Source organism: Eleginops maclovinus, chromosome 21 (genome assembly GCF_036324505.1).
Source record: "Eleginops maclovinus isolate JMC-PN-2008 ecotype Puerto Natales chromosome 21, JC_Emac_rtc_rv5, whole genome shotgun sequence".
Taxonomy (NCBI): Eukaryota; Metazoa; Chordata; class Actinopteri; order Perciformes; family Eleginopidae; genus Eleginops; species Eleginops maclovinus.
Window position 1 is genome coordinate 9639903 of NC_086369.1, and position 13595 is coordinate 9653497.

Sequence of the window (13595 nt, forward strand, 5' to 3'; positions counted from 1 at the left end):
AGGACAAGGGGTGTTAGAGAGATGAAGGGATAAAGAGAACAGGAGAGAATGGGATTGCTGCATTGACAATGTGCCAGTGACTTTATCTAACGGCATAAAGACAGGCACAAGAAAAGTACAAAGAGGGAAAAGGAGGAGGGAGGCATGGAGGTGGACAATAGGGAATTAGAGGAAGAAAGAAAAGAGGTAAAGGTGGTTTAGTTTTTGTTTCATAATTTAATTGTGTCCAGTGGGATGCTGATTTGCATTCAGCTGTGTTGGAGCATCAAAGTAAAATGTGGCTACTGTTCATCCTCCAATGCAGTGCCTAATTCATAGTGAAAAAAAGTGTTTACAATGGTGGATTATTTTTGAGAGAGAATGTTATCCGCAGTTTCAATAATTTAGTTTTTTTTCAAAGGAGATTAAACAAATAGTTTCTACTTCTGACTTTTCCACTGTCAGGAGTATCAGGAGGAGGACTTTGCTCTCAGTTGCTCCCTCTTCACTCATACACTACTGCATATATTAGACACTTTAAATTCAGAGTTCCCACAATAAATAATCTCTGTGATCTTAAAAGTACTAAAAACAAACATGTCAAACGAAATAAGATGGTCCATATAGTGCAATACACGGTTGCCCATAAAGTTGAATAAAATATTTTTGACATCTTCTCATGAAATGACTGCCAATGTGATTTATTCTTGATAGATAAAGTGTATATCTTCTTAAACTGTATTGATCAATCTCTTCCAAACACATCACAGTTCAAATGAAATAGGAATAAGAAGAGGAATGTGTCTGAAAACAAACTGATTCAAACTTTATTGGCAACAGTGTAGTAAAAAAGAAGGGATTTTGGACAGAACCTATATACAGTATATTGTTACTAACAAAAGAGACGAAGAGAAAGGATTCTTGTTGAACACTTCCTTTTAGTAAACATTTTGTAATTTATTCAGAACTTGTATTTTGAATTAAAAGTTACTCATCTTCACCATTTTCTAATAACCCAAAGGATTTATCGATAGATAGATAGAACAATTATAATCAGCAAATTAAATGGATAGTTCAAAGATCAAGAATTGTTCTTCAATAGAATTGGGGGAAAATATGGAAACATAATCTAATCAAAGCAGCATATATCCTGACTTTGGTTTAAGCCCTATAGATGCTCGACCACATTTCTTATAATCAAATAGCATTTTATCTTAGACCTTTCTAAACACCCAAATACTCTGTGATGCAAATGCCCATTCTGAGTTAACTAACAACATCATCAGGGTTACTTTCCTAACTTAAAATGCAATATACAGTAGAGCAGAGGCTAATTTGTAGCATGACGCATTGTACAGAGTGTAGTTCACACTCTTCTATGGCTGGCTGATGATAGAAAAAGTCAAAGAAGGGATTTAGAGAATTTAAGGATGTGGGAGGAAAGTGTCTGAAGGAAGAGGTGGGAGTTAGAAGTTGAAGGAGGAAGTAAGTAGGTTGCTGCAGCCGTCTCAGAATACTTCCTACATAATACGGATGGAAACCACTGGGGCCAGGGTTCATCGCTCCACACAGCGGCTCAGCCCAGAGTAATACCATTGACAGAGCAGGCTGTTCCTGAAATCCATCTATAAGTAATGGGTGTCCGTAATAAAAATATTAGTTATTTATAATGATTGAACCACCCACCAAGATAAAAAAGATGAATGTGGAATCTCCCCTACGTTGAAATACTGCCCGAAGAAAGCTTTGCCAAGCTTCACTTCATAGAAACTGTCCAGGAGAGCCAAAAAAAGGAGGAGGTTTTCCTCCCTAGACGAGCATTATTTACTATGAGGACACAACACACAGAGCAGGACTAGGCTCTCTGCCAGGGCAGTAATCGTCCAGTTATTTATTTGTTGTATGGACTCAGAGGGGACCAGCTGAAACAAGTAGAGCCCACAGTAATGAGACAGAGTCAGAATTTACCACCTCCGCGACTGTGATTCACTTTGGCTGCAACACCTGTGTGTGTGTGTGTGTGTGTGTGTGTGTGTGTGTGTGTGTGTGTGTGTGTGTGTGTGTGGGTGTGGGTGTGTGTGTGTGTGTGCGAGACAGCAGGTGGGACATCTGTGAGGGGATATCTGTGCTAAGGGACTCAGTTTGCTACCGTGCTTTACTCTCTTTACCACTACCTACACTCTGTCTCTCCCACTCCCATCAGACCACCACTCTAATTGGTCTACTAAAAACCGCCCGACTCCTGCGATTGGTGCGCGTGGCCAGGAAGTTGGACCGCTACTCGGAGTACGGCGCGGCTGTGCTCTTCCTCCTCATGTGCACCTTCGCCCTCATCGCTCACTGGCTGGCCTGCATCTGGTACATACTGTCTGATGATTCATTTGAGATTTACAGAGGAGTAATGTGGGAATAATCTCCTTAGGCATACCTCAGATCTGCTATTTTATGGGCGCTAGTGTCAGAATAATACAATAATTATCTTACAGTAAACATTTTCTAATGCTGTGTTCACCAAGTGTATTTTATCCTGATTTAAGTGAAATCATAGAAATCGGTACTGCAGAAACTGAGTAGTAGATCAGATTTCCTCAAGATTTTTGGAATCAGTATTAATAAAATAAATTATATTCAGACAAAACTTTTAGGAGTTTCAATGTTTGCTTATCTTTTACCTACTGTAGCTTAGCAAATAAATAATGATATACATGCAATCACATTGTAACTTGTTAACGTTTGATTTCTTCCCAGGTATGCCATTGGTAGTGTAGAGAGGAATGGTTCTATTGGATGGCTCCACACGCTGGGGGATCAGTTGGGGAAACCGTTCAACAGCTCCATCCTAGGTAAAGAATGGAAACGTATTGCATTACAATTTATACAATTTCAGATAAACTGTCTGTACTAGTGAGCTCAGCTTTAAGCAAATTAATACAAAATGCATGCTTCATGAAAATAAATCACATTATCATCAGGGATCTGTCATTCATTTGTGAAAACTTTACATTTCCACTCCAGGGTCAGGACCCTCTATCAAAGACAAGTACGTCACAGCTCTGTACTTCACCTTCAGCAGTCTGACCAGTGTGGGGTTTGGAAATGTGTCCCCAAACACCAACTCGGAGAAGATCTTCTCCATCTGTGTGATGCTCATAGGATGTAAGTACTGGTCAGATAGTGAACATAGTTTTTCCTTGGCTTTACATCTGGGTGGAAGAAAGCGTTTTGATTAAAAAAAAACTATGAACCAACGGGAGCTATTGTCCGTCCTTCATGCATGATTTTCGTCTTGTCTGAGAAAAACAGGTGATGAGGAGGGAAAGTGAAACAGAGCAGATCAGAGCAGATTTAAATACGTTTTTAACCAAAAGTAGGAAATAACATGTGCTATAACAAGCTTGCACACAATATACTATATGTAGCATGTGTTTTGAGTTCATGGACAAACCTAAATTCACCTGAAGGCAAAAATGAATAAACGCTTTCGTAAAGTTCAATTTATAAAATGTGATAGATGTCTTCTTCAGCCTCCTGTGATGTAAATAAATATTACAACAGTAAACACTAACGGAACTTTGTTTTAACCTGTTTATTACAGGAACTTTGTTTTAACCTGTTTATTACAGGAACTTTGTTTTAACCTGTTTATTACAGGAACTTTGTTTTAACCTGTTTATTACAGGAACTTTGTTTTAACCTGTTTATTACAGGAACTTTGTTTTATCCTGTTTATTACAGGAACTTTGTTTTAAATGGAACTTTGTTTTAACCTGTTTATTACAGGAACTTTGTTTTAACCTGTTTATTACAGGAACTTTGTTTTAACCTGTTTATTACAGGAACTTTGTTTTAACCTGTTTATTACAGGAACTTTGTTTTATCCTGTTTATTACAGGAACTTTGTTTTAACCTGTTTATCACAGGAACTTTGTTTTAACCTGTTTATTACAGGAACTTTGTTTTAACCTGTTTATTACAGGAACTTTGTTTTAACCTGTTTATGACAGGAACTTTGTTTTAACCTGTTTATTACAGGAACTTTGTTTTAACCTGTTTATTACAGGAACTTTGTTTTATCTTAATACACAGAAAGGCTTTATACAAGTCATATGGCATCAAAGAATTTAACCTGCACCTCTTTTCTTTTCCAGGAGAATACTCAAATAATTAAACTGCAGTATGTTTTTCAGTAACTGTTGGCAAAGAAAACAAAACAAAAAAATGGATTGGCACTTCATTCGCTTCATGAGAACTTTATTTGTTTTCAGAGTTCTTAACGTTTTTGAACTCTCCAGACGGTAGGGGAGGGATTTTGTTTCACCTTGATGTCAATTACGGGGTTGGGAATTTTGAAATGACTAAGATTCATTTTTATTTGTTTCATATATACTATTATTCTTATAATAACAGCAGCTCGGCCTAGCCATAGGTCAACCTTTTTCATTCTGGAAGCATTTGGCCTAGTGATATTATTTTGTATTTATCAACAGGGATTGTAATATTCTCTCTCGTGCTTATCAACTCAACTTCCTCTCTACAGAGTTAACTTCTTTAGGCTACAAGCCTCTTCTGGGAGATTTATAAGAAAATAAATATGATATCACTGGAAACTAGTAACAAATTATCCATAGCATGTACATCCTTATTATGTAGTGTGCTTGTGAAATCAATTGGAATTATTTCTATTTAAGGTCGAGGCTATGGGACACTGGACAAGAGCGTTTTTATTTTTAGTTTTGGCTGCGTTCCTTTAGTTAGGCATTTGCTTGGCCAGGAAAATGTCCCGAGGCATGCACATTTTCCATTACTCAAGTGAAATATTATGTTGCCTTTGGAATCGAAGTGTACTATTAAATTGCGATGGGCATTATAACAGTCATTTGAACTCTGATTCAGAGATCAATTGTGTTGCTTGTGACAAACACGCTCTTAATGTCAAACTGCAGTTAAGATGGGTGATGCAGACAATGATGGGAGCTGACAGAGGTTGGGAGGTTAGCAGGATTCAATTTGACAACAGGACAAAACAGGGACACTCACAGAGGATTCGACAGGAGGCCCTCTGTCCTCTACAGACAAAAGTCAATCTCCTGCTCTGTCTGTTCAGTCATTTCTCCATAATATATACAGTAACTTAAACAATATCGGTTCATGATTCAGACTTGTGTGACGCATATAAATGAGTGAATATATACTTCTCAGTAATGTATTTTACTTGCAGCATAGATTAGAATTCAAATGAACTTGGCTATTAAGTCTAGCCTAAAGGTAAGGTTCACAGTCTGTTTGGAAAGCGTTTTGACTCAGAAAGAAGATTTTAGCCTCCATCACTTAAACTGAAAAGTGTCAGGTCACGACCACAATGGACATTCGCTCAAATTAAATCTTATCTCTTGCCTTAACTTGTCACATATACATTTCTTCAAAACGTGAGTGCAGGAGATAGGTTGACAAAATCCTCGTTTAGAGCAAAATTAACTGGCTCCAACAGCCTGAGTGAAATTACCTTTGGTGGTTCCTACAGGAAGTGTTGCCTTACTGAGCTGTGATGGATGACATGTGTAAAAAGGTATTGATTAAGGACTCATTTTAAATGATCAATCGTAAATGGAGTGTTGTTCCCCCCACCAATTCACACCCCTTTTATACAGAGCATAGGAATCAACACACAACCTTCCGATTGAAAGACGACCCCACTTTGCAGCCGGAGTCGCTTGAAAAAATGGGAAAAAATATCTCAAAGACTACAATCAACTATTTGATGTCTTTTAAAGGATGGAAACCTGACATCAATTTATATTGCACTATTTATAATACCGAAATATCAGTGCAGCTAGCCATCGGTTGTTTATTCCACAGTTTTTGAGCCAAACTTCTGATTCGCCTGTGGTTACAGACTTAAAAACTCTTGACTACAGCTTCACTTAAACGTCAAGAACCGAGTATCAAACCTAAGGGTGTCGAGCTTAATAATATATTTCTCCTCAGATGAGGAGCCAAAAATACGTCAGGTCATATCAGTGTAAGAAGTGTCAGTGTCTCTTTACTCTCAGTCAATGTACATGTTATTCTCTCCCTTCCTACCTACTTCCTACTTCCTCACACTTCCTCCCTTATATCTTCCCGTCTCCCATCGTCAGCCCTGATGTACGCCAGCATCTTTGGGAATGTATCCGCCATCATCCAGCGGCTGTACTCAGGGACGGCCCGCTACCACACCCAGATGCTGCGGGTCAGGGAGTTCATCCGCTTCCACCAGATCCCCAACCCGCTCCGGCAGAGGCTGGAGGAGTACTTCCAGCACGCCTGGTCCTACACCAACGGCATCGACATGAATGCTGTGAGTTCTGGTCGTCGTGCACCCAAACCGTGTGCGTGTGTTACTATAAATGATTTGGCATGAATACACACCAAAAAAAAAGGCTAGAGGAGTGTTTTGAGCCTGCGTTGTACGTTGTTAGGGTGATGTGAAGCCTTTGTCTCATGATGCATGGTCCGACAACGTCAGAGAAAATAGGAAAGATGTGAGTATTATAAGTAAAACTAACACACATGGTCTTAACATGTGCAAATAAGCAGGTTAAAGTATGTGCAACATGCATGCATTAGGCTGTTCACATGCATGAATGCAACACACTCTTTTCACATTCAGGTTGAAACACATAGACACAGTGAGTCAGGCTAACGCACACACATTGTCCAAGTCACATCCTCTAGACATTTCCACTGCATGGTAAGCTCAGCTTAAGAAAAGTACACTCTGCTCATTACATCAGGCAAGCTTTTCAAGAATCTTTTACAAATGGCCTATTATAGCATAATCAGCACCACATTGTTAAAGTGGAGTAAATCAAGTCTCTCTGACTCTACGGCTGACTCAATCAGCTGCAGAACACTTTCTACGGGGAATGGAGGGAATAATAATGCAGCTGTGATTCGAAACGGAAAGCGTTTAAGTAAAAGTGTGAGAGCCAGTAAAAAAAAGAGAAATACATACATTGTATCTTTTAGCATTTGGATTAGCAGGACACTGATACACAGCAGTTATTAAATAATAAAATGGTGTTGTGTTAAAGAAGATGAGCCACAGTCTCAAATATAAAATGTTTGAAAGTGTATGTCAAAATCTGGATCAAAACTCTTATTATTTTTGCTATCCTTGAAAAGATTTCTGGCCCAGGATAGGTAGCAGCACAGATTACAAGTTACAGACAATTTTAAAACCAACAATCATACAACAAGATCAGCCAAAGCATTAACAGACACAGCGGCCTTCTTCAAAGTCATTTAGAGTCTCTTTGAGTCTGTTTAGAGAAACCAGCTCTCTGAGTTTCAGGTCGTTTTGAAGCTGGTTCCAAGCCACAGGAGCAGCGTAACTAAACGCTCTCTCCCCAAGTTCAGTACGGACCTTTGGTGGAGTTAGAAGAAACAACTCCTCGGAGCGAAGCCGATAAGATCCTGTGAATTTTCGGTTCATGTAGATCCTTAGATAAGGAGGAAGAGCAAAGACCAGGATAATTAAGCTATTCGTTGTTTAGGTTTGACCAACTTCTTAAATCATTGATTAAGAAACGGTTAATAGATGTTGGGTTTGATATAGCATCAATCACCAAAAATTGCACTTTTCTCTTCCTTTTTTCAGTTACAGTAAAATGCCAGATAAACAGTCCCCTGTTTGTTTTCATTGCAGCTGTGGAATGGAGTAGTTTAAGTGTCCAAGAGGCCATGAAAACATTACTTTTCCACACTAAACGGAAGCTGTGGCAAGAACCACAATAAAATATCATGACAGCAATAACGGTAAATCCTCAGAGGTCTGCTAAATGCAACAGTAGACCAGAGCTGAAAGAACACTCAATGTATCCTGCTTCTAAAATCCGCCTTCAGCACATTTTGGGGCACACCGTAAATGATTAATAGTGGACGTTTTTTCAAAAGCACTACACCAAGCTTTGAAGCATCTAAAAATGTGTATATTGGGAAGTAATGAGGCCTGCCAAAAGACAGAAAAATGTTGAAAGTAAGAAATAATCCTAAAACAGATGAAAATGGAGCTCAGTGAAGTCTGAAATGAAGGAAGTATCTTACTAGATTAACAAATATATAAATAGTAAAAAAGAAATCAAGTGTTGGTCATTTAGCTAGGGTTCTGTTCTCTGCTGTCAGCCAGAGAGTAACAATCCTGCTGCCTAAAAGCATTCGGGCTTCCCGTTGCTTGCAGAGAACCCATTAAAAATGCACCAATTCCTAATATTAATTACACTCTGTGGGACGGCTGACTCTGTTCCAGAAGACCCTCTGAATTACAGTTCTAAAAATCACTATAAAGGTCCTTTAAGAACAGAAAGAAGTCATCCACTGAAGGCTTAACATCATACAATATTAAATGCTCTGATGAATCAATGCCTTCTGAGTTGTGGCATGTGTTATCTGTGCAATGGTGTGATAGCAGGCTGATAAAGCTAATGTCCCATGGACTTAACTGGTAAGTGGGACTGGTATAAAAATAAAAACTGTAACGACACTTTTTAATTATTCATTTTAAAGCCTCCATAATCTGTGACATTTATTTGACATTATCTTCATGTTCTAAACTTAGAAAGTCAATCGCTTCTAATAGGATGCGTCAATTCTGATGTAACCTTTCGCTGTCCACTCATCTGCTTACTTTCTCCCTCATCTTCTTTTCCCTCTCCTTCTCCCCTCCTCTCTTTGTTTTTTTTCTTTCTTCAAACTCTTTTGCCCCACCTGTATCTCAAACCTCCTTTTTCTATTCCCTTCTGTCGTCCTTCTCCGTTTGTCCTCACCTTTCTCTCTCACTTTCCTCTTCCTTGTCTCCTCCCCTCTGCTTCCTTGCTCCCTCATTCCCTCTCCCCAGGTGCTGAAAGGTTTCCCCGAGTGTCTCCAGGCGGATATTTGCCTCCATCTGAACCGAACGCTGCTGCAGAACTGTAAAGCTTTTAAAGGCTCCACCAAGGGCTGCCTCAGGGCGCTGGCCATGAAGTTCAAGACCACCCACGCACCCCCGGGTGACACACTGGTCCACGCCGGGGACGTCCTTACTGCCCTCTACTTCATATCCAGGGGATCCATAGAGATACTGAGAGGGGACGTGGTGGTAGCAATCTTAGGTACAATAAATACATTAACATATATACATACTTACAGCTAGTGTAGCTTTCTTTGTTTACTTTTACGCTATTAGTAACTAAATATTAAGCAAGGACATGGCAACAACTGGAAATATATTAGGAGATTACTACATTTTGGTTAATATTTCCATTGTAGACTGGGGGCAAGTCTGTTGTTCCTAACAACTTTTAAAAAGTGCATTATCTAGTGGCGCCATCTGCTGGTGAGCGTAGTGTGTTACTTTAAAGATAGGGCAGGATAGGAAAGAATAGGATAAGATGAACTTGTTTGCCCCCATAATCAAAGACAATACATCATCAAAAACACTGACACAGTAGGTAAGGTTATATTATACATTCGATGACTCCATAAAGGGGTGACATTTAAAGGTTGTATTTGTTTTCACCTCTCCCAGGGAAGAACGATATCTTCGGCGAGCCAATCAACCTGTATTCCCGACCCGGTAAATCCAACGCTGATGTGCGGGCTCTGACCTACTGCGACCTCCATAAAATCTTCAGGGAAGATGTCCAAGAGGTGCTGGACATGTACCCTGAGTTCGCAGACAACTTCTGGAACAACTTGGAAATCACCTTCAACCTCAGAGATGTAAGTTTATACTTTGGATATATTAGGATCGTTTTAATTATAGCGCCATTGCCTGAGCTCTATGAATCACAAGTACTGAATGCTTGACCTCTGTGTTGTTTTAATACTTTATTTTCCCTTCAAGAAACAATACATGATGCTAGCTCTTTCTGTTATTACAAATAGCATCGCAACAAGGTTTCCTATAATAAAGGCTGCTTGTCATTTCAGACCAACATGATCCCAGGCTCTCCGAGCAGTGATGACTCCAACGGTGGGGGATTCAACAAACTACGCAGACGCAAACTATCATTTCGAAGACGTACAGAAAAAGGTAACTCTTCCTTAAATAGCTTAACCCCCCTTGCACCAAAGTTATTGTCCATTTAGCTGGACTCACCAATCTACCTCTTTTTTTCCTTGCTTTCCTCACACACCTCTAAACAGATGAAGCAGATGCTGGAGAAAGTAAAAAGTCCCATAAGACTATAAGACGAAGACAGAGGGACTCAACCAAAAATAAAAAACAGGAAGAGGGACCCAAGCGACAATGGCAGGCACATCGAAGCTCAGTGTCCTCACACTCCAGTGGTGATGAGGTAAAGCTACCATTTTCATCTTGTCTACCTCTCAAGTCTCCTTATAGTCTCTGCCATTGTGGTACACCATGGGTACGGTCGAATAGTCCAAAAATCAGCTCCTATCTTCTATTCCTATCTACTATTCCTTGACCCCTGTGTGAAACGTCACATGGTTAAGGAATAGTGGATAGGAGAATTCAAAAGGACTTAAGAAACGACGACTGGGCTTCAAGAGAACCCGACTGCACTTACACTATACGACGTATTTATGATGTAGGGGAATTACAGATCCCTGTATCTTGATCATTTCAGTAAAAAAGTAACGTTCATATTCCTCCTTTTGATTAATATAGTCCTGAACGTTCAAAACAAAGCACTTTAGCAAGTTATGGCATAAGTTGTTAATTGCTTAATAAGCACCGTAACTTTTATGATACGCATTTCTCGCCACGATCGGCTGTTTCCGTGAACGGCCGAATATTGTGTCATGGTAAAAGTTGCTGCCGCAAGGCAGTGTGGGACTTTTCGTAAAGGAAGGTCCAGTGTTTTCTAAGCTAAAGGAGGTTATGAAGGAAGTTTCCAAGCTCCTTTCTATCATCTAGAGAATTCCAACAAGATATACTGACTATTCGACCGTACCCCATGATTAAATAAAAACATTGTATGTCTTTGACAGGGGGAAGAGACAAATACGAACAGACTTGCCCCACCGCCGGTAATGATGGAGAATCTTCAGGCTCAGACCATGCCCCAGAACTTCAACGAGAACACAGAGGGTGATGGAGACCCCAAGACAGGGAACACCTGCAACGCCCTGTCAGGTGAAACAGAGCAGATATGTCGAATTGAATTCTGAGGTAAAGCCAATCCATCAGTTAACCAAAACTCACACTCCCTGCACTGCTTCTCCACACAGGTGCCTTCTCAGGTGTGTCCCACATCTTTAGTTTCTGGGGGGAGAGTCGGGGGGGTGGGCAGTACCAGGAGGTTCCCAGCTGCAGCCTGGCCTCCCCCCCGAACCTCAACACGCCGCTGCACAGCCTGAACCGACAGCAACGCAACCAGCTGGACACACGCCTGGACATGCTGCAGAAACAGCTCAACAGGTGTGACGGGTTGAATGTCTAAGTGTGTGTGCGTTCTAGTTTGTGTGTCGATCTGGCTGCTGCTATCCTTTTTGTTCTGTTTTGTGTGCACCCTTTTACCACATATTAAAGTCCCTGCTAAAACCCTGCAATCTATGTAGGAAGTGTCTCTCCTCCAACGCAGTTAAAAAATAGAAGTTCCTTCGTCCTGCTAGCCTTCACCTGGGAGACGTTCCTTTGTCTGGTCTTGTTGCAGCACAGGCGGTGTGTCTGCGCTGTTTTTTAGCTCTGAAGCCGGCGGCGCCTCTGGCTGACTGCTCAGAGTTGTAAGGCACAGTTCTGATGTATAGTATGTGTCAGCCAGCTGGAGGTGTATGTGAGGGGAGAAACAGTGTGTGGGAGAAGACATTTTCCCCCTGTACTGAAAATAACTGCACATATGCAGAAGTCTCTGCTGGAGTTTAGAAAGATGAACGAGATAACTGCAGAATAAGTCCTAATTAGCTATATAGAAGAGATAGCACCCAGCAGGTTGGATGGAAAACGTTCACCTCCTGTGTAGCAGAATTATGTATATTCCCATCATAATGCTAATACGCTTAGAGATTAAATAAGACTTCCGCCTCCTGTGAGAAAAATATATCGTAACGGCTCATAAAGTAAGAAAATAACCTCAGGGTGGGAAGAGAAATGCAGTATAAATAAAACAGAGTTTAAACATGTTTAGCACTTTGAATGAAAAGTTAATGCAAGAACTTTTTTAACAATATGTTTATACATATGTAACAGCTGCCTTGATTTTTAAACACACACTAACTTCACTGTTGAGATCTGGGACTCTAAGTCACTATGATTCAGAACTACAAACTGTATACTAGCATCTAAATGTCCTAGATCAGTGGTTCTCAACTGGTCAAGCCTCAAGACCCACTTTTTCCGTTGTCAATAAATCACGACCCAAAGTTTTGAACCACTGCAGTAATATATGGATATATATATATATATATATATATATATATATGCTTCTCAGCATACACTTTTAAGTAAAGTGAAGTACAGTTTTTTCAGTATATGTCCATGGGAACAAACCCACATCCTCAATATTGTTAGTGCCATTCAAAGCAGATTATATCCCTTCACAAAACTAAAGTATGCTCTTTAAACAAGTTTAAACCAGTGATGGCCATCACATTTTCTAGAATCCAAATTGAACTTTATGAAATAAAAAAAGGCACATATTTTTTGTATTAAATAAAAAGACAGACTTTGAGTAAAAAAAGAAAAACCCTGAGATTTTTTGAAATACTAACATGTAAACTATGCATTCTGATACACTCGGAGAAGAAAATAGATCTATTATTACCTGGCATTTTTAATAATATTTAATGCCATTTATCTTTTTGTACTTTGTTCTGACCGCTTCAGCTGCTGCTCCTTACAGAGAGGAGAGGGAGAGGAGAGTGGCTGTTCGAATGACTTAAAATTGTGGATAAGGGTAGATAGCCCCCATTTCTCTGTGGGTCAAAATAGACAGCCTACACATTTTTTGCGTTATTATAAATAAATAAAAATGTGACAGCAGTTTTCAAAAACGTTTCTGGTCTCCGACATTTCCAGTCAAACGGCTACTGCACGCGCAACATATCTGTATATGCATAATGTGTGCAGGTTGGAAAGTCGCATGTCAACAGACATAGGAGCGATCATGCAGCTGCTGCAGAGACAGATGGCCCTGGTTCCTCCCGCCTACAGCGCCATCTCATCACCACCTCAGGTAACACACACACACACACACACACACACACATATATATGAGTATGTACGTTAAAGTAAGATGCTTGCTGTCACAGTGGACCAACAAGAATCTTTGAAGAATAATTCACACAACAGGAGTCAGGACAGTGCACATTTTCTTATAATTATTAGACTGACTCTGGCTTTATAGAGAGAAGGAGTAATAAGATGTTTTCTCTTGCAGGTCTCCCCCTGCCCAGGCCCAGGCCCCGGCCCATCACCCTGTCCAGGAGAGAGGCTGGTCGAGCCTGCTACCCCTCTAGAGACAGACACATTGGCCTCCTTTTCACAGGTGAAGCAGATGGTTCATACATTCATACTTGACATTCTGTGGAGTGCAGATTTGATTTGAACATGGTTGCAGTAGCTTATAATTATAAACATTTGGCTATAGCATGCAGCATATCAAATACAGCTTTACATGCTGTGCTTATATTGT

The 13595-nt window shown here is 40.1% G+C and overlaps 1 protein-coding gene across 1 annotated transcript in view; it reads left to right on the top strand.

Moving 5' to 3' along the window:
• Positions 1–13595, top strand: part of kcnh2b (potassium voltage-gated channel, subfamily H (eag-related), member 2b) — a 206982-nt gene that overhangs the window by 187863 nt on the left and 5524 nt on the right. The window contains exons 10-21 of the mRNA XM_063912531.1: positions 2183–2337; positions 2728–2822; positions 2995–3135; positions 6117–6316; positions 8855–9107; positions 9524–9717; positions 9928–10030; positions 10144–10295; positions 10954–11098; positions 11194–11383; positions 13031–13136; positions 13341–13448. Of these exons, the coding sequence (XP_063768601.1) occupies positions 2183–2337; positions 2728–2822; positions 2995–3135; positions 6117–6316; positions 8855–9107; positions 9524–9717; positions 9928–10030; positions 10144–10295; positions 10954–11098; positions 11194–11383; positions 13031–13136; positions 13341–13448 (1842 nt within the window). The remainder of the gene's footprint in view (positions 1–2182; positions 2338–2727; positions 2823–2994; positions 3136–6116; positions 6317–8854; positions 9108–9523; positions 9718–9927; positions 10031–10143; positions 10296–10953; positions 11099–11193; positions 11384–13030; positions 13137–13340; positions 13449–13595) is intronic.